Source organism: Embiotoca jacksoni, unplaced genomic scaffold (genome assembly GCF_022577435.1).
Source record: "Embiotoca jacksoni isolate LCO1_2020_lvr unplaced genomic scaffold, fEmbJac1.0.p SCAF_2, whole genome shotgun sequence".
NCBI classification, from domain to species: domain Eukaryota; kingdom Metazoa; phylum Chordata; class Actinopteri; family Embiotocidae; genus Embiotoca; species Embiotoca jacksoni.
In genome coordinates this window covers 9,180,233-9,203,469 of record NW_027185340.1, presented here as the reverse complement: position 1 = coordinate 9,203,469, position 23,237 = coordinate 9,180,233, and the positions used below count along the sequence as shown (strand labels likewise).

At 42.7% G+C, this 23,237-nt stretch overlaps 3 protein-coding genes across 5 annotated transcripts; 1 reads left to right on the top strand and 2 right to left on the bottom strand.

Moving 5' to 3' along the window:
• The first annotated feature begins 1,499 nt into the window (after nt 1-1,499).
• Nucleotides 1,500-6,749, top strand: LOC138201624 (uncharacterized). The gene is made up of 5 exons (XM_069155240.1): nt 1,500-1,824; nt 3,664-3,960; nt 4,054-4,155; nt 4,784-4,990; nt 5,062-6,749. The coding sequence occupies exons 1-5, from the start codon at nt 1,500-1,502 to the stop codon at nt 5,271-5,273; spliced, it is 1,143 nt and encodes a 380-aa protein (XP_069011341.1). The 3' UTR covers nt 5,274-6,749.
• Nucleotides 6,750-7,269: 520 nt separating this feature from the next.
• LOC138201169 (collagen alpha-1(III) chain-like) lies at nt 7,270-14,842 on the bottom strand. Its single transcript, XM_069154399.1, has 16 exons — nt 14,786-14,842; nt 13,412-13,491; nt 12,454-12,822; nt 12,270-12,329; nt 11,909-11,986; nt 11,128-11,178; nt 10,900-10,968; nt 10,668-10,718; nt 9,854-9,919; nt 9,669-9,731; nt 9,433-9,483; nt 9,242-9,292; nt 9,062-9,136; nt 8,917-8,967; nt 7,957-8,022; nt 7,270-7,830 (listed from the first exon to the last, which is right to left on the bottom strand). The coding sequence occupies exons 2-16, from the start codon at nt 13,440-13,442 to the stop codon at nt 7,751-7,753; spliced, it is 1,212 nt and encodes a 403-aa protein (XP_069010500.1). The 5' UTR covers nt 13,443-13,491; nt 14,786-14,842; the 3' UTR covers nt 7,270-7,750.
• A 410-nt stretch (nt 14,843-15,252) lies between these two features.
• On the bottom strand, nt 15,253-22,718 carry cfap45 (cilia and flagella associated protein 45). 3 transcript variants are annotated; one of them, XR_011178469.1, is made up of 14 exons: nt 22,279-22,718; nt 21,749-21,817; nt 21,518-21,570; nt 21,160-21,310; nt 20,880-21,050; nt 20,079-20,257; nt 19,814-19,943; nt 19,498-19,644; nt 19,168-19,281; nt 18,891-19,084; nt 17,975-18,199; nt 17,336-17,847; nt 15,579-15,686; nt 15,253-15,470 (listed from the first exon to the last, which is right to left on the bottom strand). XR_011178469.1 is itself a non-coding variant. In XM_069154397.1 (12 exons), the coding sequence occupies exons 1-12, from the start codon at nt 22,279-22,281 to the stop codon at nt 17,730-17,732; spliced, it is 1,554 nt and encodes a 517-aa protein (XP_069010498.1). In that variant the 5' UTR covers nt 22,282-22,718; the 3' UTR covers nt 17,218-17,729. The 3 variants fall into 3 exon arrangements, 1 of the variants encoding a protein (XP_069010498.1); XR_011178470.1 differs by having other exon boundaries at nt 15,579-15,621; XM_069154397.1 differs by lacking the exons at nt 15,253-15,470; nt 15,579-15,686 and having other exon boundaries at nt 17,218-17,847.
• Between the last annotated feature and the right edge of the window lie 519 nt (nt 22,719-23,237).

The window sequence follows — 23,237 nt, the reverse complement described above, 5'->3', positions numbered from 1 at the left end:
CTCCCCCCAGCTTGTCCAAATATGGTCACTTCCTGCTCCAAACTGCTCCGAACTAGCAAAGATGGTGACAGACAGAATCTGAACTAGAGGCTTCGTAACGGTCACAAACCAACGATGATGTCACTGCTGGTTGTTCAAAGCAAACCGTTGCTGAAGCCTCGTTTCATGAGGTACTTAATGCAGTGACGACTTTAGGACGTGGTTGAGCCAAAGATTTGACAGATGCATGATTTCCTCGCCAGACATCCTCTGACTTCAACAACTGAAACACACCGAGGCAAAGACCAGACACCTGTTCACACCTCCTTTCACCACCATCACGTCTCTGACGTCTTTTGTTCAGATTGTAAAACTCGACTTTCTGTTGCATCAGCTTTTATGTTCAAAAACGTTCAATAACTTCAGTGTTTACTGACTCGTTTTAAGGCTGGTGTTTGCTCTCTCATTTCTGGTTTTCATCAGGCTGAAGACAAAGTTCCCCTCCAGCAGGGTGGGAACTTTCTGATACGCCTACGGTCAACATTGACCGGTAGTATCGTCAGGTTTCAACATTGACCGTAGGACATTTAATTGACCTTGATCAGGTTTGTTGAAGTACAGGTGTTATGAAAACAACTGGATAAAGGCTCAGCAGTATTTCATACATACAGCATGGTTACTTTCTAGAAAGAAGAGCTGCACCATCCAAAGTGATCAGACAGGTCAAGAGTTGACGTGACCGTGCAAAATGACCACTTTGTCCATAAACTCCGTTCACATCCAAGCAGAAGGTTCGGGACTTAAAATTACAGACTGTGTATAAAAGTGTTCGTAGCTCCCGGGTCTGAAATATGGTCCGAACCATTCCGAACTAGCAAAGACGGTGACGGACAGAATCTGAACTGGAGGCTTCACAACGTTCACAAAACAACGATGACATCACTGCTGGTTGATTAAAACATGAAAAGTTACCAGAGAAGCAGAATTTAACTCAAAACTTTCGGCCGCAAAACTCTTTTTCTGCTTGCTTCCAGTGGGTTCATGTTATTTTAGGTTTTCGGCTCGTAAAGTCTTGCTTACTAGTATCTCTGTTGTTTTTTTAATTCCAGCACTCATCGTGTCTCAGGCAGCGGAGCTTCTTAAAGCCGTTGTTGGAAAATCTCTCCTGATGTCCTGCCAGCTGCCATCTAGACAGTCTCCCGACTGGTTTTACTGGCAGGACAACAAAGATAAAGTCTTGGTTCATTGGCCTCACGATAGCACATCACCACCAGCCCCTGAATACAAGGACAGGGTCGAAGTTTATGAAGAAATTAATCCTGTAAATATTTCCATCATACTTCACAATGTCACCGTTGCAGATGACCAGAAATGGTTCCTGGGTTTGGCCAGTGAGAAAGGTTCTCATGCAACTAAAAAGTACTGCAATTCCACATTACAGGTTTCAGGTAGGGGAGAGTAAATCAATATTAATGTCTCATATCCACGAGCAGCACATGTGTATAAACCATCCTACCTTCATGTGCCGACTCCCAGCTCCCTACCAGGATCTACAGCTGACTTTCAACGTGACCTCAAACAATGTGACCTGCACAGCCCGAGGTGGGTTCCCCAAGTCCAAGGTCCGGTGGTCCGCTTTCAACACATCCAGCGATGAGGAGGTCGACCTGCCGGGCGCCGGGACGTCCCATCAGGAGGATCCGACCCTGAAAACCTTCAACGTCAGCAGCTCCGTCGTCGCGCCGCTTCGGGAGCTGGAGAACGTCACCTGCCGCATCCGCAACCCTCTCACCGAAGACATGACCGAGATCACCAGGAAGGTCCCCGGGAAGGTCCCCGGTTCTGGTGAGTAGCGGCTCCGGAGTTTAAAAGTCCACAGGTTCACAAGCATGATGCATTTTGTGGTGCTGCTAATTTTTGCTCACACACACACACACACACACACACACACACACACACACACACACACACACACACACACACATGCACAGCAGGACGTAGAATGACAAGTCACAGACTGACTAATAAATTCCCTCAGTGAAAACAGGCCCAGAAGAAACAGTGAAATCCAGTGGAAATAAAAGTCTCAGCGTGAAGCTGTTTTGTGTGTTTGCTCTGCTGATAAAGGACCCAACCAAAGTTGCCAAATATCTTCGTGCTACGATCAATTTAATTTCCATCGTTACTTTGGAGTTGGAGATTTGAGCGACGATATATTACCCGTTTCGTTGACTTTTCATTTCTCCTTGTTGTTACTTCCGCAACTTCCAAATTACTAGACATTAGAAATTCTTCAGATTCTTAAAAGTCCTCACCTCCCTGCTCGGAAAATTCCTGCTTTGAAGTTTCTCCACTTTCTCTTTCACACAATAAAGTGGCGGGAATACTTCGACGAGGAAAAAGGAAGGCGACCAGGTCCCTACAAACTAATGCTGTGTCCCAGATGTTGTACTTGTGTTCCAGAAGTTGTACTTGTGCACTAATACTCATTATATTCTGAGCACATCAGTGCGTTCTCACTTTTAAAGTACAGAAACATGCAGTGAACTACAAGTACCAGGATGATGCAGTCGGAACGCTTCTTTCTTTAACTTTTATTACGTAATGCAGCTCCGGTTAATAAGTATGTACTGTTGTGTAATACAGTTGGGACGTACTACTTCATCGTAAAAATGCCTCTTGACCTTTGACACTTGCAGTCGTATCCGTCGGGACATTTGAAGTAAACATGAAAAAGGATGCGAAGAAATGCCTCTTCTTCTTCTTCTTCTTCTTCTTCTTCTTCTTCTTCTTCTTCTTCTTCTTCTTCTTCTTCTTCTTCTTCTTCTTCTTCTTCTTCTTCTTCTTCTTCTTCTTTTGTGGGCGGAGCATTAGTGCCACCAACTGTCAGTGTCCTTCATAGACAGTTGGTGTAACTCTTCAGCTTCAGCCAGTCTTCTCCATTTAAAACTAAACCTGCTGCTCAGTAAAGTGAAGGATTCAATTCTACTTTAGTAGCGTAGACCGTCGTCCTTCCTTCACACGTCCTGTAACTGAAGAGTTATTTTTTTTAATGGAGGAGTTGTGATACAAAACACCTGCAGAGAGGTTATTTCTTCTAAGGAGGGGGATACAATATACTAATGTAAGAATATAACATCTATTGAAGTTGTTGTTGAATAAATGATACTGCTTGTTTCCAGTGTGTTCATGTTATTTTAGGTTTTCGGCTCGTAAAGTCTCGCTTACTAGTATCTCTGTTTTTTTTTAAATTCCCGCACTCATCATGTCTCAGGCAGCGGAGCTTCTTAAAGCCGTTGTTGGAAAGTCTCTCCTGATGTCCTGCCAGCTGCCACCTGGTCAGTCTCCCGAAGTGTTTTACTGGCAGGACAACAAAGATAAAGTCTTGGTTCAATGGCCTCATGATAGCACATCACCACCAGCCCCTGAATTCAAGGACAGGGTCGAAGTTTCTAAAGAAATTAATTCTGGAAATATTTCCATCATACTTCACAATGTCACCGTTGCAGATGACCAGAAATTGTTCCTGGGTTTTGCCAGTGAGAACGTTTCTCATGTAACTAAAATGTACTGCAATTGTATATTGCAGGTTTCAGGTAGGGGAGAGTAAATCAATATTAATGTCTCATATCCACGAGCAGCACATGTGTATAAACCATCCTGCCTTCATGTGCCGACTCCCAGCTCCCTACCAGGATCTACAACTGACTTTCAACGAGGCCTCAAACAATGTGACCTGCACAGCCCGAGGTGGGTTCCCCAAGTCCGAGGTCCGGTGGTCCGCTTTCAACACATCCAGCGACGAGGAGGTCGACCTGCCGGGCGCCGGGACGTCCCATCAGGAAGATCCGACCCTGAAAACCTTCAACGTCAGCAGCTCCGTCGTCGCGCCGCTTCGGGAGCTGGAGAACGTCACCTGCCGCATCCGCAACCCTCTCACCGGCGACACGACCGAGATCACCGGGAAGGTCCCCGGTTCTGGTGAGTAGCGGCTCCGGAGTTTAAAAGTCCACACAGGTTCACAAGCATGATGCGTTTTGTGGTGCTGCTAATTTTTGTTCCTCTTTAATGCAGATGAAGGTCTGGGTCTGGACACAAAGTGGGTCATCGTTGTAGCAGTACTAGCAGGACTAACAAGACTAGCAATCATAGCAGCTTTTTACTTCTACAAAAAATGTAAGTAAAAGTTTTAATTTGGCCTCTAGTGTCATTTCTTTAGTGGACATAATTACACAGTGATGACAGTCGTTAAAATGAATGACCATATATGGAGAGACACAATCAACCCCGAGGCACCGACGGCTGGTTAAGAACGTACTGAGGGAGAGTCCTTGCGGTCTCTCACCGTCTTCAGAAATGAAGCGTCTGGTGTTTAAAGCAGCGGCTGGACGTCACCAGCGTTCTGCAAGAATCCACAGAATTTCCTGTTTGTTTTTTTCATTTATCTGATGATGAATTAAAAACATACTGAGCATCTGGCCCTTTACATCAAATTCATATTTATATTCTGAGAGCCATGTTTGACCAGAAAATCCTATTTTATTCGTATTTGTTAAAGTTGAGTGTTATTGTTTGTTGTCTGTAGAATATAAAACTTGGTTTAGCTTGCTGTTTACGTGGGTTTTTTGTCGTTTGGGTTGAGAAGTTAGCATCAGCAGGACTTTTGCTGCAGGTGATCCTGCAGAACATCTTATAAGCATTCGTCTACAAAAAGTCGTGTTTTTGGGATGGAGCAAAATTCCCGGCCTGAATTATTGTTTCCAGTTTATCCCTGATCATCATGACTGAAACTCTTTCCTTGAAGTTCCAGGTATTCGGAGAAGACTAATAAACCCATGTGTCTCAGCTTCAACAAATACAGTCTCATCTCCGCCTGTTGAAGGAGATGCTCCTGCTTCCAACATGTCAGGTGGAAACTCATCTCCGCCTGTTGAAGGAGATGCTCCTGCTGGTGAAGATGAAACTGCTTTGTTAAACAGCGACAAGAAAAACACACAAGAAGCTGACAAACGTACGTAAGAGTCAGCTGGTTGCACAGCAGGTAAAGTCTCCTAACTTTGAATCATCACATCTTTCCTTTAGTTGCAGAGAACAACGAGACACCTTCTACCTCAGCAGGAGACCTGACTCAGGGACCGTCAGGAGGAAACCGGTCGGATGGAAATGTCAAACTAGGAAAGACTGGAGCTCTGTATCACAAAGTTTGCACCAATGCTGATGATGATGAAGCCCGACAGAAAGAAGAAATCTCTGCAGACAAAGTGACAGAATTAGAGTCCACAGTAGGAATTTAAACTGGGTAAAAGATGAGGCTGAAGGAAGGAAGCAGGAATATTCAGACAAAGTACTCATGTGCAGTTACATATTTAGCTAAAGTCACTCCTTCTTATTAGTTTTATGGAGGTCCATCAGAAAATAATCCCTCATTCATTAGAAAATAAGATTCAAAAAGGCCTGTTTTTGGGGGCGTGTCTGTTTGATTGACAGGCCTGTGGTGCAGTCAGGTTACAGCTATCGGTGGGCGGGACATGGTATCGTCAGGGTTCCAATCAGATCAGTCAGATCCACTGCTGACTCCTCCCCCAGCTCGTCCAAATATGGTCACTTCCTGCTCCAAACCGCTCCGAAAGAGCAAAGATGGTGCTGGACAGAATCTGAACTGGAGGCTTCATAACATTCACAAACCAACGGGTGACGTCACTGCTGGTTCACACAGCAACCATCTCTGGAGGTGTGTGTGTGTGTGTGTGTGTGTGTGTGTGTGTGTGGGGGCTTGTTTTTCTATCCTAGTGGGGACTTTAATGTGACTGCACACCCATCCTTGGGGACTTGTGTCACTGTGAGGACAAAAGTTGAGGTCGAGGAAGGTTGGGACTTTTTAGGGTTTTAGGGTTATATCTGGATCAGCAATATTACAATCTGTCACCATGGTAACCATGCAAGATTAAACCAAAGTGCCATAAATTCTTGCCGTGGCTTTGTTGGGAGACGGGCAGCACTACAAGCCCGACACGGACCAATCAGCCTTCCTGACTGTGAAACACTCATGTGGCAGAAAAAAATAAAATAATTACAGGAAAAGTAAAAATATCTGTGATGAATCTCGTAACTCGGCTGGACGGATGCTGCGGCACAATAATCCAACTGCAGCTGGTGAACTTTGAAGCTTGAACACAACGCATCCCTCATTGGTGACTTCTTACTCAAACCTGTTGCCAACCGTTATAATCGCAGTAAAGTTGTATTGTTCTTTTTTTTTTATGATCCTGAAGACATTCAAACTGTAACTTCTGTGCTCTCTACGATGTTGATGGATCGATATCGGTGCTAATATGTGAAACAGACATTGATACAGGTCTCTGTTATTGTGATCCTGAACGGTCAGTGCTTTAAAAAGGTGCTCGGCTTTACGATGCTGCACTGACGGTCCGCTGCTGGTACCATGGACCGCAGTTTGGGAAACACTGTTGCAGAAGAATGCAAAGTAAATATTTCTGAAAACTCTGGAAAACGTCAGGTACAAACTTGTGTTGCTTCTTTGAACTATTATTTAAGCGTATAACCATTTCAGTGTCCGTCTCTCATTGGACTATCGGCTCACGGTGATCAGTGGGCGTGGCTAATAAAAACAGGTACAAGCAAATTATGAAATGTGAAATTTTAACAACTAATTAATTTATATTGTAATGTATAAGTCATATGTGCCTTGCAAAGGCAAACAAAGGGAAACAGAGTGTCATTTTGTATTTATATGTTGAATGTATAATAATAAAGGGCTCTTTGTATCTTCATGAGGTGTTTGTTTATTGTTAAACTTTTAACAATCAGTAAACCACATTTGTCTGCGTGACAATTAATCCTCCACTAAACTTGTTCTCGGTTGGAACGACGAGGTCGGGTCGGTTTCCATGGCGACTCTCAGGTGCATCTTTAAAACCAGTCTGACGGAGACACATCAACCTCCTCAATAGGTTTTCTAAGTTTATCTATTGTTAAAAAAACAGACAGACCAGAGCTGCCCCACAGCTGATTTCAGTCAGGTGTTGGTTTATAAAGGGCTGTTTTGTAGAGGTCCATTTGACAATAATCCCTCATTCATTAGAAAATAAGCTTCAAAAAGATCTGTTTTTGCAGACTTGTCTGTTTGATTGACAGGCCTGTGGTGCAGTCAGGTTACAGCTATCGGTGGGCGGGACGTAGTATCGTCATGGTTTCCAATCAGATCGGTCAGATCAATATTCAATGAAACTGGATAATATAAATATAGGTGAGTAAAAAAAACAAAAAACATACATGTAATACAACTTTATTTGTATTGCACGTTTCATACAAACTTTCTGTTACTGTAACCGCAGCCAGACTTAGGGGTATCTGGACCGGCAACATGGGATACAAAAGGTAAACAGCACGGTGAATTATTCACCTTTGTGCGACAGTAAACTGAAGAGTTTTCAACATATTTTACAGTACCTGTAGATCGATGAGGTAACGTCTTCACCTACTGACCTGGTGGAGTAAATCCACGATGCGTTCAAGTCCACTCGTCTCGCGTAGTTCTTCACAGTGGAACCCCCAAGAAATAAGTGGGGGTTCCATTTCATAATAAATATTTTATTACAGCGTTTTCAACCTATTACATTACTAAAGAACGAGTCCTTAGCTGCTCAGAGTAAGTTGAAGTAGCGAAACAGGATTCATTCTGAACACACTGGAAAAGTTTCATCTGTGCTACACGATGACACGTTTGTACGGCGGAGAAACGTGAGATCAGTCAGACCGGACCGCCTGGTTTCAGGAGAGGCTCGTGGGGTTCATCTCCTCTATCGCCTTCATTTGTAGGTCCTCGAGGTCCTGAAGCAAAGACAGAGAAATAAAAAAAAAGGGTGTTCAGTAACACAACGATGGAAAAGTATCATCTACGTTATGAATTATTATGTATGTTTGCAGGATGAAGACGGTTCGTCCAAACAGAACCACCTGCTGTCAGGAGAGGCCGTCCGTGTCCATCTCCTCCATCGTCTTCGTTTCCTTCTCCTTCTTGTTCTAAAGCAAAATCAGAGAAACAAAAAGATGTTCAGTAACACACCGATGGAGAAGTGTCCGGTACATTATGTATTATGTATGTTTGTCAGCTAAAGACAACTCAGTTCAGTCAGACAGGACCACCTTCTTGGTTTTCATCTAAAGAGTAAAGAAGTCACAACATAATACCAGACTCTCCTATCATCTTAACCAAACTGTATGGGAGCAGCATTGGAGCCGGTGACACCAACAGACTTAACAAACTGGTTAAGAAGGCCGGCTCCATCATTGGCTGCAAACTGGACAGCCTGGAAAAGGTGGTGGAGAGGAGGACGCTGAGGAAACTGTTATCCATATTGGATAATCCAGACCACCCTCCACCACCTGCTGCAGGGACAGCGGAGCACTTTCTCCAAAAGACTCCTCCAGCTCCGCTGTCACAAGGACAGATACAGGAGATCATTCCTGCCCACTGCAATAAGACTTTACAATTTATCACCTCTGGTCAAATCCATTACGGAACCATAATACCGTTGGTTGTATGTTGCTGCTTAAATCGTTGCACTATTGTTCAGTTAGTTTAATTTAATATTATTCTATTTTATTGTATATATTGTGCATTTTCATATTTAATATTCTTTAAGTCTGTTATTTTTATTTCTTTACCTGTGTCTATAAAGCTACTGTTACGAAAAAATTTCCCCTTGTGGGATTAATAAAGTAACTATTTATCTATTCTATCTATCTATCTATCTGTCTGTCTGTCTGTCTGTCTGTCTGTCTGTCTGTCTGTCTGTCTATCTATCTATCTATCTATCTATCTATCTATCTATCTATCTATCTATCTATCTATCTATCTATCTATCTATCTATCTATCTATGTATGTTTGAAAGATGAATACGACTCAGGACCACCTTCTTGATTTTCACCTCCTCTGTCGCCAACGTCTCCATTTCCTTCTTGTTCTAAAGCAAAAATAAAGAAACAAACATATTTTCAGTCACACTACAAAACGCCAGCACCAAGCCAAAACGACTCAGTTCAGTCGGACACGACCACCTGCAATCTGTGGATGCTGTTGGGGTTCCTCTCCGTCGCCTTCATTTCCTTTTCCTTGAGGTCCTGAAGCAAAAGCTGAAAAATGAAACAAAGATAATCAATAACACACCAATGGATACCTCCCATCTACATTATGAATTTTGTATGTATGTTGGCAAGATGAAGAAAACTCAGGACCACCTCCTTGGTTTTCACCTCCTCCGTCACCACCGTTTCCATTTCCTTGGAGTTCTAAAGCAAAAGCAGAGAAACAAAACACAGGTTTTTAATAACAGAGTAAAGAAGTGACAACGTAATATCAGGCTCTCCTATCATCTTAACCAGACTGTATTTCTACGTATGTTTGAAAGATGAATACGACTCAGGACCACCTTCTTGGTTTTCACCTTCTCCGTCGCCAACGTCTCCATCTCCTTCTTGTTCTAAAGCAAAAGTAAAGAAACAAAAATATTTTCAGTCACACTACAATGGAGAAGTATCCAGTAAAGTGGGGAAATAAAATGCTTTTTAAACATCTAATACAAAGCTCTCCAACCATCTTAACCAGACTGTATCTCTATGTATGTCTTTAAGCCCAAAACAACTGAGTTCAGTCGGACGCAACCACCTGCAATCTGTGGATGCTGTTGGGGTTCCTCTCCGTCGCCTTCATTTCCTTTTCCTTGAGGTCCTGAAGCAAAGCCAGAGAGAAAAAAAAGGTTTTCAGTAACACAATGATGGAAAAGTATCATCTACGTTTTGAATTATTATGTATGTTTGCAAGATGAAGACGGTTCGTCCAAACAGAACCACCTGCTCTCAGGAGAGGCCATCCGAGTTCACCTCCTCCATCGTCTTCGTTTCCATCTCCTTCTTGTTCTAAAGCAAAAGCAGAGACACGAAAAGATGGAGAAGTGTCCGGTACATTATGTATTATGTATGTTTGTCAGCTAAAGACAACTCAGTTCAGTCAGACCGGACCACCTTCTTGGTTTTCATCTAAAGAGTAAAGAAGTCACAACATAATACCAGACTCTCCTATCATCTTAACCAGACTGTATGGGAGCAGCATTGGAGCCGGCGACACCAACAGACTTAACAAACTGGTTAAGAAGGCCGGCTCCATCATTGGCTGCAAACTGGACAGTCTGGAAAAGGTGGTGGAGAGGAGGACGCTGAGGAAACTGTTATCCATATTGGATAATCCAGACCAGCCTCTCCACCACCTGCTGCAGGGACAGCGGAGCACTTTCTCCAAAAGACTCCTCCAGCTCCGCTGTCACAAGGACAGATACAGGAGATCATTCCTGCCCACTGCAATAAGACTTTACAATTTATCACCTCTGGTCAAATCCATCACTGAACAACAATGCCGTTGGTTGTATGTTGCTGCTTAAATCTTTGCACTATTGTTTAGTTAGTTTAATTTAATATTATTCTATTTTATTGTATATATTGTGCATTTTCATATTTAATATTTTGTACTCAGTTATTTTTATTTCTTTACCTGTGTCTATAATGCTACTGTTACGAAAAAAAATGTCCCCTTGTGGGATTAATAAAGTCTTTATCTCTCTATCTATCTATCTCTATGTATGTTTGAAAGATGAATACGACTCAGGAGCACCTTCTTGGTTTTCACCTCCTCCGTCGCCAACGTTTCCATTTCCTGGGCGTTCTAAAGCAAAAGCAGAGAAACAAAAAGATTTTCAGTAACACTACAATGGAGAAGTATCCAATAAAATCGGGAAATAAAATGCTTTTTAAACATTTAATACAAAGCTCTCCAATCATCTTAACCAGACTGTATGTCCATGTATGTCTTTAAGCCCAAACAACTGAGTTCAGTCGGACACGACTACCTGCAATCTGTGGAGGAGCTGGATGTGCATTCACTCCATTGCCTATATTTCCATTTGCTTGCAGTCCTGAATCAAAACCAGAAAAAAAAAAAAGGTTTTCAGAAACACACCAATGGAAAGGTATCATCTAAATTGTGGGAAAGCTGAAGACAACTCAGTTCATCCAGACGGGACCACCTGCAGTCTCCATCGCCTTCATCTCTATATGTTTGACAGTTCAGTCACCTTTTAGCTCTACATCTCCTCCACGGCCTTCATTTCCATTTCCTCGGCATTCTGAAGAAAAGCATAAAAACAAAACAAAAATTCGCAGTAACACCACAAAGGAAGTAAATGGAAGCCCGAAGGAATCAAAAGCTTTTTAACTTCTAGAAACTGTCTGTCAATCATCTTAACGCCATGTTGACATTTAGGGGGCCAATTCAGACCAAGTATCCGCAATGATAATTTCAAACCTGAAACTGCTCACAATTTTCCAGTCTGCGACGTTGTGCTTCAACTGACCACAAATTCATGCTCCGAACTTGAGACAGGAAATCTTTTCTGTAGTAGCGGGTTTCTAAAAATTTTTCCCGGAGCAGCAGCGTTGTTTAGAGGAGTCCTCGAATAAGCAGAAAAAAACACAAACTACGGATGTTCTAAAACTACCGGCGATAGAGTCGCAGCGACATCGTCAGCTGGTTCGAGTCCAACTGAGACGGGCCGGTTCATGTTGCTGTAACTTAACTGGGCTTAAAAAGCTACAAATCTGAGATCACTGCGACCCAGATACCCTCATGTGACCCGGGGTCACGTTCACTGAGACTCACTTTTCTATTCCAATATTTGACATCAAATGTTATGGTTTTGAATAAAACCTTTAGAAAGCCTCCAAACTCCTAAAATAAAATCCAACGCTGACGATTTACTGTCACTTTGTCTTTCCTATTAACGTTCTTTATATCAAACAGTGACATAATCTTGGGATTGTTTAAAACATGAAATGAAAATGAAAAGCACCACTTACTTTTGTAGAGACAATAGCACACGATGATGAGGACAACGAGGATGACGACACCAATGACGACACCAATGACCATGCCAACTTTAAAAACAATACAAGAGCTGTCATTATTAGTTTGACTTTAAACTGAGGATAAACAGAGTTGCAATATTAACATTGGCCATTTGACACATGACCAGGTTATTGGAAATTACAGTTTGATTTCTGTTTTGTAACATTTGCAAATGACTTCAGTAAAGTAAAAGTAATTAAAAAAAAAACTAAATTGGAAACCTTAGATGCACAAATAAAGACCTCATGAATAAAGCACACATCCATCTAGAAACAGAGCCTCCATGTTAAATTTTGGGTTCTTAAATTGTACCTGAACGTTCCTTTGGTCCATCTGGAGCCACCGTAGCAGGAGTGTTGCTTCCATCTCCACCTTTAAAAAGAAAAACACAAGAAAACCCCCCAAGATTAGAGTTTATTTCTACCAGATGTTATTACAACAGGAACTTTCATTAGCTTTTGAGTTGGCAGAAGAATAAACAGAAAAGTACACCGACCTGAAACGTTCAGCGTTATCTGGCAGAGCTTCTCTGTGTCTTTGCCTTCTTGATTTAAAACAACTTCAAAAGATTTTTGGTTATCTTCTAGCTTCAGCGGCTCGAAGAGGAGGGAGAGGTTTCCTCCAGGTATCTGACTCGGGAAGATCTGTGTCCTGTTCTTCAGGGACTCACTCATGTAATCCTCTTCTTTCCCTCTGATGTAAGTTTGTGCGACAAGGTTGTTGTTGTTTATTCCCTGCCAGTAAATGAGGCTTCTGTCCGGATCGATGGATCCATTGTAGTGGCACTGCCAGAGCCACGGGGTTCCTCTGATCACATCGATGGTGACGTTTACGGGTGAAAACACCGTCAGTGTCAGCAGGAAAGCTGCAAATAACGAGACCAAAAGATTCAGTTGAACCAAAGAAAAAAAGTAACTGCTTGGTTTGAGTTACAGCGAATAAGAGAAGCACGTAAAAGCATGAAAATACGATGCTCAAAGCGATGATTCATGAATCGGCGAACATTGAATCGTTTTTGCAGGACATTTTGATGTCACGGTGAAGTTGACCTTTGTTTGACCTTTTGGGAATATAACAAGTAATAATTTGATCCTATTCGACATTTGTGGGAGATTTTTGTGATAAGTCATAATCAGTGAATGAATTCTTGAGTTGTGTCCACGGATGTGTTTTAGGAGTTCACGGTGAACTTCAACCTTTGACCACCAAAACTGGATCCTTGGGACCAAGTAAACATTTGAGCTATTGGGAGGAATTTCGCATAAATATTTGGTGTAATAGCTGAAAAAAATAATACAAATAAAGAATGGATATATATGTGTTACGTTATGAAAGTTGATTACGCTCGGAGGAGCTGCCATCTTAAATGTTTCAAAAACAGCTGAGTCATCATTATCTCACAAATCAATGCCTTTTAATGACACTGGGATGAACTGGGTGGGCGACAAACTTACCGAGCAGGTAGAACAACAAAAATCGTTTCATCGCACCCCGAAGTGAAAGAACGAGAGAGGACCTGGATCAGCTTCCAATTCTGTAAAATCCAAACAAGCTGTAATTAAAGGACTAATAGACATTAATATATCATTTGCATGCTTTATACCAATGGTTGCCACAGTGGTGCAGGGACAACAACTAACCTCATGGAGGCTCATAGTCAGTGCTCAAAGTGCTCACTGGTACACTTTACTGTCACTTCTACATTTTATTCTTCGGTGTACCCAAGAGGCAACCGACGGTGACATCACCCGTTGGTTCGTGACAATAGTGACCATATTTGGGCGAGCTGGGGGCGACGTGAGAGGTTGATCTGACTGAGAACCTGACTAAGGACACGATGCTTCACCCACCTACACTGGAAACCCGACTACACTACCTGAAGTTTGTCGAGAACACAAAACAAAACTCCGGGAATATCTTTAAAATAAAACACCCATCTGCAAACTCCAGGTTGAAAGAAACTTCACTACATCACCGTCCAACACGGCCGTCTCAATTTGGACAAGAAATGCGTTCTCCTCCCGCTACAGACATGGTATGTGAAATAGTTACGCAATAAAGAGGAGAATTCATGACTAAAATACAGCAGGTGTATTCATTTTGTCTGCAGGCTGCAGCACAAAGTAGGAAACGACAACAATAAACACAAAACGGACGAAAAAGAATCCATTTAACAACGTTTAGAAAAACAGAACAAATCTAGAAAACATGACCAAATGAGGATCTGGAACGGGACAAAACATTGCCAACAGAAAGCTTACATTAAAATATATGCAGCCTGTTGTTGTTTTGTTTGGTGTATTTGTGATTAATTACAATAAACTATGAACTGAATCCATCGTTTTTATAAAGTCAAAGGCCCGAAAGGTTTAGAGCGCTGTTATAAATCATTAATAGTAACAACAACAATGAGGCCTGTTCATTCTTAAGTTACATTACACAACTGTTTTTTTGTAAAAAAAAAAAAAAAAAAAATCAAAATAAATGAAAAAGCAGGAAAGTTGAAAAAAATTCAGAATTAAATTGAACTGTTCTCCGACATGCTGTCCATTCTTGCTCTGAGGGCCCAGAATTACAGTGTGAATATATGTATTAATACACAAATAACCACCAAAACAACTATCAAAACAATATCAGCAGTATAATCAGTCGAGAAAACTATCATTAATTGAGTTAGATTCGACAAAGAATCAACGGTTTCTCTGATCTCTCACCACGTGGTACGATTGAATAGCTTCACGTGTTCAGTAGCAGAAAGAGAAACTGAGTAAAGCCGGTTTGAACCGGGTGGCTGAAATAAACAAAGTAACAGAGATAATCACACGTACCAAGCAGGAAATAGGTGAATATGAAGACAGCTAAATATCTAATTAGCGGTGTGACGGGTATGAAAACGTCTGACCGACTCGAGGAAAAAGACCGGAAGACAGCCACTCGGTTTTTTTTAACTACTTCCGCAATGTTCCACGTCACTCGACGTTATTTCCGCCTCAACAGCTATAACGAATAAATAACAAAATATAGACTTTTAAATCATTATCAATAAATTATCATACTTTTAGATGTAACTGTGAACCAAAGAAATTAAATACAAACTGTATAACTGCGTTATGTAAATCATTTTATTATTAACTTTCTTTTTATTTTCTCTTAAAGGCACATTAGTCAGCATTTCACTAAAATAAACTGCATTAAAATATATAATAGTAAAAGTTCCTTTTTCAAGAGATTTTCAAGAGATAAACTGGAACAATAGTTTTTGGATGTTTTTGGAAATGAGAGCAGACAGCCTACCTGACAGGTGAGCCTGGGAGCTGGGAGCTGGGAGGCTTTGTCCGTTCATGTTGTCCTCCGGGATAAAAGTCCAGTTAACTCCTGAAATATATTCGTCTTCAGAGACGTCTTGAGACGGACAGAGCGGTGGTGATCTGACTGACTCAGGCTCTCAAACAGTCAGTATAAATCGCAGACCAAAAAAATTAGGAAGCATCACAACCACGCCTTAAATGGAAACTATGTGGTAAGACAGGAAGAGCAGAGTTTGTATTAATTACAAACACACAAAACATTCCAGACTTTCACATCTATTTCACACTGACATGTCCACAACATACAACTCACCAGAAATATCTCCGGGTGGATGTAATCCTCGTTTCATCAGGAGCTATTAAATAAATAGGAAATGCCTGTGAGCATTCACGCTGCTGTAGCTTCCTCAATGAGTTATTCCTAACATGAAGGAAGGGTGTGCAGAGAACAGACTTCCTGTTGATTCAAACAACTGTTGCTCCTCAGCTCTTATTCCTTAGGAACATTTATAAACAGATGAAATACACATGAATCCACACATGGTTCATTTACAGCAGCGATGTGCAGGGAAGAGCTATTTTTCCATGTAGTTATTCCATGTCAGCTATCAGATGAAAAACACCCTGGTTTCGTTGGAGAGGCAAATCACTCTGCATTTGCATGAATGTGTTGTGATCTCTCATTTGTATGTTGCTTTTACCTTCAGAGGAGGTGATGAGGTCGGGTCGGTTTCCATGGCGACTCTCAGGTGTGTCTTTAAAACCAGTCTGACGGAGACACATCAACCTCCTCAATAGGTTTTCTAAGTTTCTCTATTGTTAAAAAAACAGACAGACCAGAGCTGCCCCACAGCTGATTTCAGTCAGGTGTTGGTTTATAAAGGACTGTTTTGTGGAGGTCCATTTGACAATAATCCCTCATTCATTAAAAAATAACCCTAACCCTCATCATCACAAACTCCTCCTTGGGATATTGTCGGACCGACTTGAAATTTTTTCTGTGCACTCTTAACATGTTTGGGATTAAAAGTTGTTAAAATCATTTGTTTTCGTCGATGGGTGTGCCCGTTGCGTGTATAATGGAGTCCAAAGTTTGTCTACAAGTAGCACAAAACTGGGATCGAAAGAAGTCCAAAGCCAAGACTGAAACGAGTTTAAACTAAGACAAAAACTAGTCCTAAACTAGTCCCAAACAAAGTGGAAGAACAAGTCCAAGTCCAAATCTGGAACCCAGTCCAAAACCATTTGAAATTAGTCTAAAACCAGGCCCAAAACCAGTTTGTCCAAACCCGGTCTACAACTAGACCTAGTTTCCCTCCACGTCTGTCCAGACTCATATTATCTAGTTCATCTAGTGAAGACTGAATAAATCTGATTCAGATGGGACACACGGTGGTTGCCAAGACAACAGACGATGTTTCACACACATGTTCAACCCGACACACAGAAGATCTGTGCAATCAGCACATTTTAGATTTAGAGTCCCACATTCAGGAAGTGGATCACATGTGGTCACAGTCTCCCCTTCTGCTTACGATGTCACCGTGACGCTGACCTTTGACCTTTTGGATATAAAATGTCATCACTTTGTCGTTTTATCAAGTTGGACACTTGTGTGGAATTTTGTCCTAATTAGCCAATGGATTTTGGAGTTATGGCCACAAACGTGTTTTGCGAGGTCACAGTGACCTTTGACCTCCAAAATCAAATCACCTGATCTCAATAAGAAGTGGACGGCCAAAATCTTAACGTGTCCAATTATTCGGTTTAATTCGAACCAAACTAAAAACACTCCCAGCAGCCTCAGCTGTACTCTGTGCCTCTTCTGTTGTCACATCATCTGATTAATACTCAACCTGTGTTTCATATTGTCTCCGCTGAGTCAAAATGTCAAAATAACCTCCTCGTGATCTGTACCACTCTTAGATGAAAAAAAAAACAAAAAAAAAAAGTTCCCCTTTAACGTGTTTAGAGGTCTCAACATTGATGACACACGCTTATTTAATGAAGGCTACCGAAGCTGTGATGGCTTCTGAACAAAAGTATGAAACTACAGTGCTGTTATCTCACTGTATTCATGCAGCAGTGTGACCGACAGCTGATCCTGAGTCAGTTCCTGTGAAACTCAAAGCGTCACCAGAGTGGGTCACCGTGTCTGCAGCACGACACGTGACGGCGTTTCACCTGAAATCACACCGTCGAAGGTTCAAAGAGTTAGAAAAAAAAAATCAATAAAAAAACAACAAAAAAAAAATCAATATTTAACAAAATAAAATGGGATTTTCTTAAAAAATGCCCCATGCAACGTTCACACCGGTTTGGAGGACATTTGAAGGACATCTGGAGGATGAGTTCAACAACGTGACCTTTATTCTGTTCTCCACTATTTATGTATGTATGTATGTGTGTGTGTGCACCGACGATCAACAGCTGATACTGTTGAATTCGTGGATTTTGCTCCGAGTCAAAATTCTTGAATGATGTTCTTCCCTCTGGGCCGCGGAGGAGGTCGGCGCTGAGAGATGAAGGACTGGGCCTTCCTCTCCACCTCGGTGCAGTAGATCTCCGAGAGCCCCGTGTCCCTGCACGGCAACGAGCACACGTCAGACACACACACACACACACACACACACACACAAACACACACACACACACACACACACACACGGTGGATAAAAAAACCGTCCAATCACCTGCTCCCGCACCCACCTGAGCTCCTGCAGCTTCCTGTCCTTGATCTCCTCCAGGCGCTCCCTCCTCAGCTGGTCCGCCTCCATCAGCTGCTCCACCTCCTTCAAGGCCTCCCTGCGCTTGGCGGCGGCCGCCATCTCCTGCTCCTTCATCTGCTGGCGGATGGCCCGCGCGTGACGCTGCGCCCGCTGATTCTGCCTCTCCTCCTGCTCCCGCCGCCTCACCGCCGCCTCCTGCTGCGCTCTGGGCGGACACAACGTTTGGATTTCGTCAGGTTTTCCCACCGAGTAAAAAAAAAAAAAAAGTCAGAAAGATTTGATCGTTCTTTGGACAAAAGTCCTGAAAATATCAGGGAATTTATTTTGGATGTGTTAAACTAAAATATATTTTTTCCATGGAGTGTGTTTTGTTTTTTGATTTCCCGTTTGTGGCGTCCTGCCTGTAATTTTTTTTATCCTCTTTCCTGTTCGTCGACGAGTCACAAACACTTCAGTAAAGATGAGCCTCTCCTTGTAACTGCTGAGGAAGCACGACGTGCAGCAGAATGTCGAATTCAAAATGATGCATTCAAAGACTGAGTGGTAAAAACAGACGACAGAAACGTTTGTAAAACTACTAAAGATCTATTAAATACGGGAGATGGAGTCTTTTGATGCCACGGCAACAATGAGAAACACGTTGAATTCTTACTGTTCCCATTTTTGATTAATTTACTTTCATTAAGTTAGTATTTTTTTGCCCAGGCCTCGTGCCGTGTGTGATCGTAACTGCGCGGCAGGCTTTAAACCGTGAAAGGTTTCGTGCTGTGAGCTGTCAGATCGATGTGAATAAAATAACGTGTGTTTGTCGTTCATTAGAGGTCAGTCGCCTTTGACCTCCGCAGCGGTCATCATTATGTGCAGATGAGTTTTCAGATGAAGCGAAACCGTCTTACTTGAACACCCTCTCGAAATCGGCCCTCTCGCGGACGGCCTCCATCGACGCGCAGCGCTCTTTGGACCGGATCTGCTCCAGGCGGGCCGCCCTCAGCATGGCGCCATCCCGCGCCTTCCTCCTGGCCAGCTCGCTCTCCTTCTTCCTCCACTCCCTGTCGGTGCTCTCCCGGTTCCTCCGAGCACGGAGCTCATCCTTCCACAGACACGAGGACGCTTCAGGATATTTGAACGGCGCTTTAGGTCTGTCACGGAGACCGAGCCGAGCCTGGTACCGACCTGCTCCGCCTTGTAGTCCCGTGCTTTCTCCTGCTGGGCCCTCAGCCTGGTGATCTCCAGCTCCTTCTCCTTCTTCACGCGTCCCTGCTCGGCTTCGAATTCGGCCTCACGCTCCTGCGGAGGAAGAGATCGGTTTATTAATGGTGGAACCAATAAAAGAATAAAATAAAAACGTGTGTCCAAGAATAAAAAAGAATGAAAAACAAGAAAAGAACAATAAAAGTAGAATAAAAGAAGAAACCATAAGAAATCGGTATCTTTATGGTGGAACCGATGTAAAAAAAAATAAAATAAAAAAAGAAGAGAAAGAAAGCTTTCTATCCGTCTGACCTGCTTGTTCTTGACGTACTCCATCTGTTTGGCGTCGGCCTGCTTCTCCGCCTCCATCCTCTGCTCCTTCGCCCGCATCGTTTCGGCGTTGATGCGCATGATCTCCTCATTCAGCTGCCGCCGCTCCTCCTTCTTGTTCTCCAGCGCCTGGAGGAAGACGACGGGTCAGAGAAGACTGTGTGTGTGTGTGTGTGTGTGTGTGTGTGTGTGTGTGTGTGTGTGTGTGTATGTGTGTGTGTGTATTTATGTATGTGTATGTGTGTGTGTGTGTGTGTGTGTGTGTGTGTGTGTGTGTGTGTGTGTGTGTTCCGTGCACCTCGAGGTCCTCGCGGTTCATCCTCTGCTGTTTCTCTCGGACATGCTGTCTCTCCTGCTCTCTCATCTCTTCCTGCACCTGCCTCTCCTCCAGACGCTGCTGGATCTGCTCGCAGATGTGCTGCCTGCCTCTGAAACACAACACAAACACAAACACACACACACACACACACACACACACACACACACACACACACACAGAGTTTTGTTGGATGAACTCCATTAAAGTTGATATGTGTAACGGTCCTGCGGTGTGCTCTCGTTACTGGATCCTCCGCTGTTTGTGCCGCTGGTCCATCTTCTCCATCTTCTCCACGGCCTGGCGGCGCTGCGTCTCCGTTATGCCGTCCAGCCGCCGCTCCTCCTCCTCCAGCTCGGCATGGATCTGCTTCTTCTCCTGCATCTGGGCATCGAGTGTCGCTTTACACCGAGCGCCCCTGATCAGCTGAGGAGAGCGCACACACACACACACACACGCACACACACACACACACACACACACACACACACACACACACACACACACACACACACGTAAACACACGTGTTGATGTCCACGTGCAGTAAATCACAAAGAAAAGTTCCCAGAAAAGTTGGGACGCTGTGTAAAATGTAAATAAAACAGACGGTGATGATTTTTAAATTATGTAAACTCATATTTAACTGAAGATACACCAAAGATGTTGAAACGCAGAGATTTTTATTGAGAAACCGTGGACGCCTCATCCACGATTCCCAAAAAGAATCTCAGATTGTGATCCATCAGACCACAGGACAGTTTTCCACTTCACCTCAGTCCATCTTCATTGATCTCGGGTCCAGAGAAGGCGGCGGTGTTTCTGGATCATGTTTCTATCTGGTTTCTTCTTTGGAGAGTTTTAACCTTCATTTGTGGATGCAGCGATGAACTGTGTTCACAGACGATGGTGTTCACAAGTTTTCCTGAGCCCGTGCAGTGATTTCCACTCCAGAATAGTGTTTTTAATGCAGTGCTGCCTGAGGGGCCCGAAGATCACCACCATAAGGTCTGAAAGCTTTCGTGATCCTCTTGTTCTCGTGTTTCCCACCTGGTTGAGCTCTTTGATCTCCACCTCCCGCTCCATCCTCAGATTGTCGCTCCGCTCCACCAGGCGCTTTGTTCGGTCCCGGGCCCGTCGCTCCGGCTCCGTCGGTTCCTGCTTCTCCTTGCGGGCCCGGTCGATCTCAAAGATTCGCTGCTTCATTTCCTCTGCAGCTTTCTGAATTAGAAGTATATGAAAAAAACAAAAAGAAAAGAGAAAAAAAGAGAGGAGCGTTGTTATTAATCTGCGGAGTCACATGACCGTTTTTACGGGATGTTTTTCTTACAACTCTCTCTTCTCTCTTCGTGTGATGAGCCCTCTGCATTTCCTCTCTGTCCTCCTTCAGGAGTCCGGCAAACCGGGACGCCGCGGTGATCCGTTCAAACTCATCTCGAGTGAGAATGGCGGACTGTCCGGACGGATCGCTCCGAGGGATCCTGACATCACGACACTGATTTATTATCTCTACCACATTCTGTACTTCAAAATTTACAGGAACTGATTATCAAATAAGTTTATATATCACTTTCTATGCATAGTAGAAACTTTTCAAATGTACTATATTGATAATTTATTTTTTAATAAATGTAGTTTTATCTATTAGAATATACATTTGAATACACTAACAGACTTGTTGTGCCCACCTGAGAGTGCGGACGAGGTCTTTGGTGATGATCTCAACTGTCTCCTGATTGTTCTGCCGGGACAGATGTTGAAACAGATGTTGGGACAGATGTTAGGACAGATGTTAGGACAGGTGTTAGGACAGGTGTTATTGACTTTTATTCTCTTCACCCAAGTCTACTGTCTTGTTGGGTGGTAAAAGTGTGACATTTGGTCGTCCGTGCTCGGGCCGCTGTGTGAACCGAGCTCACCGGTTTGGGGCTCTCAAACAGGGTCTTGTCCACCCGAGGGCCGGGAAAATGTCTGCCAGATGCCAGTTTCTGCAGCCATCGACACAAAACGTTACCACAGGTGTGAACACATAAAAAAAAATTTAAAAAACAAGGCATGGGACATATATCTTATATTTTATCATATTATGATGTAAGAATAGATGTCATCTTTAAATTTTAGATATCATAATATCTTAATGCAGCATAAGGGTTGTCGATTTCTGGATTTAAAGGCTTCATTTCAGTAAACTGGTGTCAGTTTCTGAACTTATTTGGCTTTTTAATTATTTATCAAAAGTCTCAATGTGTAAAAATGTCCTTAAAGCACCAAAAGACATGCAAATATTGATATGGATGTATTTGGTTTAAAATAAATAAATAAAATAAAAAAAATCGTCACCCAACCCTAACAATAATAATGATAATAATTAATAATCTCTGAGGTTAACTATGTTATCATGTGGTTAAGATATATTGTAATGAGAGAGATATATGACTGTGAAACTGACCATGGCTCTCGGTTCCTGGAGTCCAGCGTTAGGATAAATTAGTCAAAAAACCCACAACACAACTATTTGGTTGTTAACTGGTATTAAAGACCAATAACTCGCGCTGAAGCTCAGTTTTATGTCCACTTTTGTATCTCGCTTTCCGAAAGACGTCGGTGGCGTTAAGCGACAGCCATTTTAAAAAACTGCTTGTTTTCCGTTGCCATGGGAACAATGACGCTCAGGCTGAAAGGAGGAAGTAGGAGGTCGAGGAGGGGCTAGCCGGGCTAAAGCTAAGAGCACCTCGTTCAAAACTGTAAATGAGAAACGCGGCAAATTTAGACCACAGCCGACAAAATGGGCGACAGGAAAGTCTTTTTTAATTTAGCGTCACACGTACAGTTTGTTTAGATGCAAAACCAAAAAACGGCATCAAAATAAAATAAAAAATAATAAAGCCCCGCTGTGAGCTTCAGCTGTTACACTTCAAACTTTTACATGCTAACGAGACTGTTTGTGGACTCAGCTGAGTCACGTGATGCAGAACTGAACAACCCGGATGAACTCCGGAACAACAACCAGGCATCGTAATGTCTTAAAAAACGACGTAATCTTCTTTCAGTGAACAGATAAGGGCTCTGAAGGATGTCGATTCTGAACACTTAGTCAACAATGTTTTATCGAGACTGCGTGATACAATTATTTCGAAATTGAATTCCATAAAACATTAGTGCATGCTGCCATCTGGTGGCAGCATGCACTAATGTTTTATCCTCCATGTGGGGAGAAAGTGTTTGAGGATGGGAGGCGGGTTTTTTCTACTTTTAATCTTCTTTTATTCTGTTTTTCGACTTCTAGTCTGCTTTTCTACTTTTTTCTACTTCACCAACAAGACACCTAAATAATCTACTTCATAATAGTAAGGTAACAATTTGCACTCAATTTGGTTGGGTAGATTTCACCCTTTGTTTTGAGTAAAA

What these genes read in the sequence shown, in the direction of transcription:
- LOC138201624 (XM_069155240.1), top strand. Translation starts at nt 1,500, where the DNA reads ATGTGCCGACTCCCAGCTCCCTACCAGGATCTACAGCTGACTTTCAAC. An exon ending in CGGGAAGGTCCCCGGTTCTG is followed by an intron (nt 1,825 to 3,663) that starts GTGAGTAGCGGC and finishes GCCGACTCCCAG; the next exon opens with CTCCCTACCAGGATCTACAA. An exon ending in TTTTTACTTCTACAAAAAAT is followed by an intron (nt 4,156 to 4,783) that starts GTAAGTAAAAGT and finishes CTTTCCTTGAAG; the next exon opens with TTCCAGGTATTCGGAGAAGA.
- LOC138201169 (XM_069154399.1), bottom strand. Translation starts at nt 13,442, where the DNA reads ATGAAACGATTTTTGTTGTTCTACCTGCTCG. An exon ending in TGGACCAAAGGAACGTTCAG is followed by an intron (nt 11,987 to 12,269) that starts GTACAATTTAAG and finishes TTGTTTTTAAAG; the next exon opens with TTGGCATGGTCATTGGTGTC. An exon ending in AGGAGGTGAAAACCAAGGAG is followed by an intron (nt 9,137 to 9,241) that starts GTGGTCCTGAGT and finishes TTCATTTTTCAG; the next exon opens with CTTTTGCTTCAGGACCTCAA.
- cfap45 (XM_069154397.1), bottom strand. An exon ending in GACCTCGTCCGCACTCTCAG is followed by an intron (nt 21,311 to 21,517) that starts GTGGGCACAACA and finishes TCGTGATGTCAG; the next exon opens with GATCCCTCGGAGCGATCCGT. An exon ending in GGGACTACAAGGCGGAGCAG is followed by an intron (nt 19,085 to 19,167) that starts GTCGGTACCAGG and finishes TGTCTGTGGAAG; the next exon opens with GATGAGCTCCGTGCTCGGAG.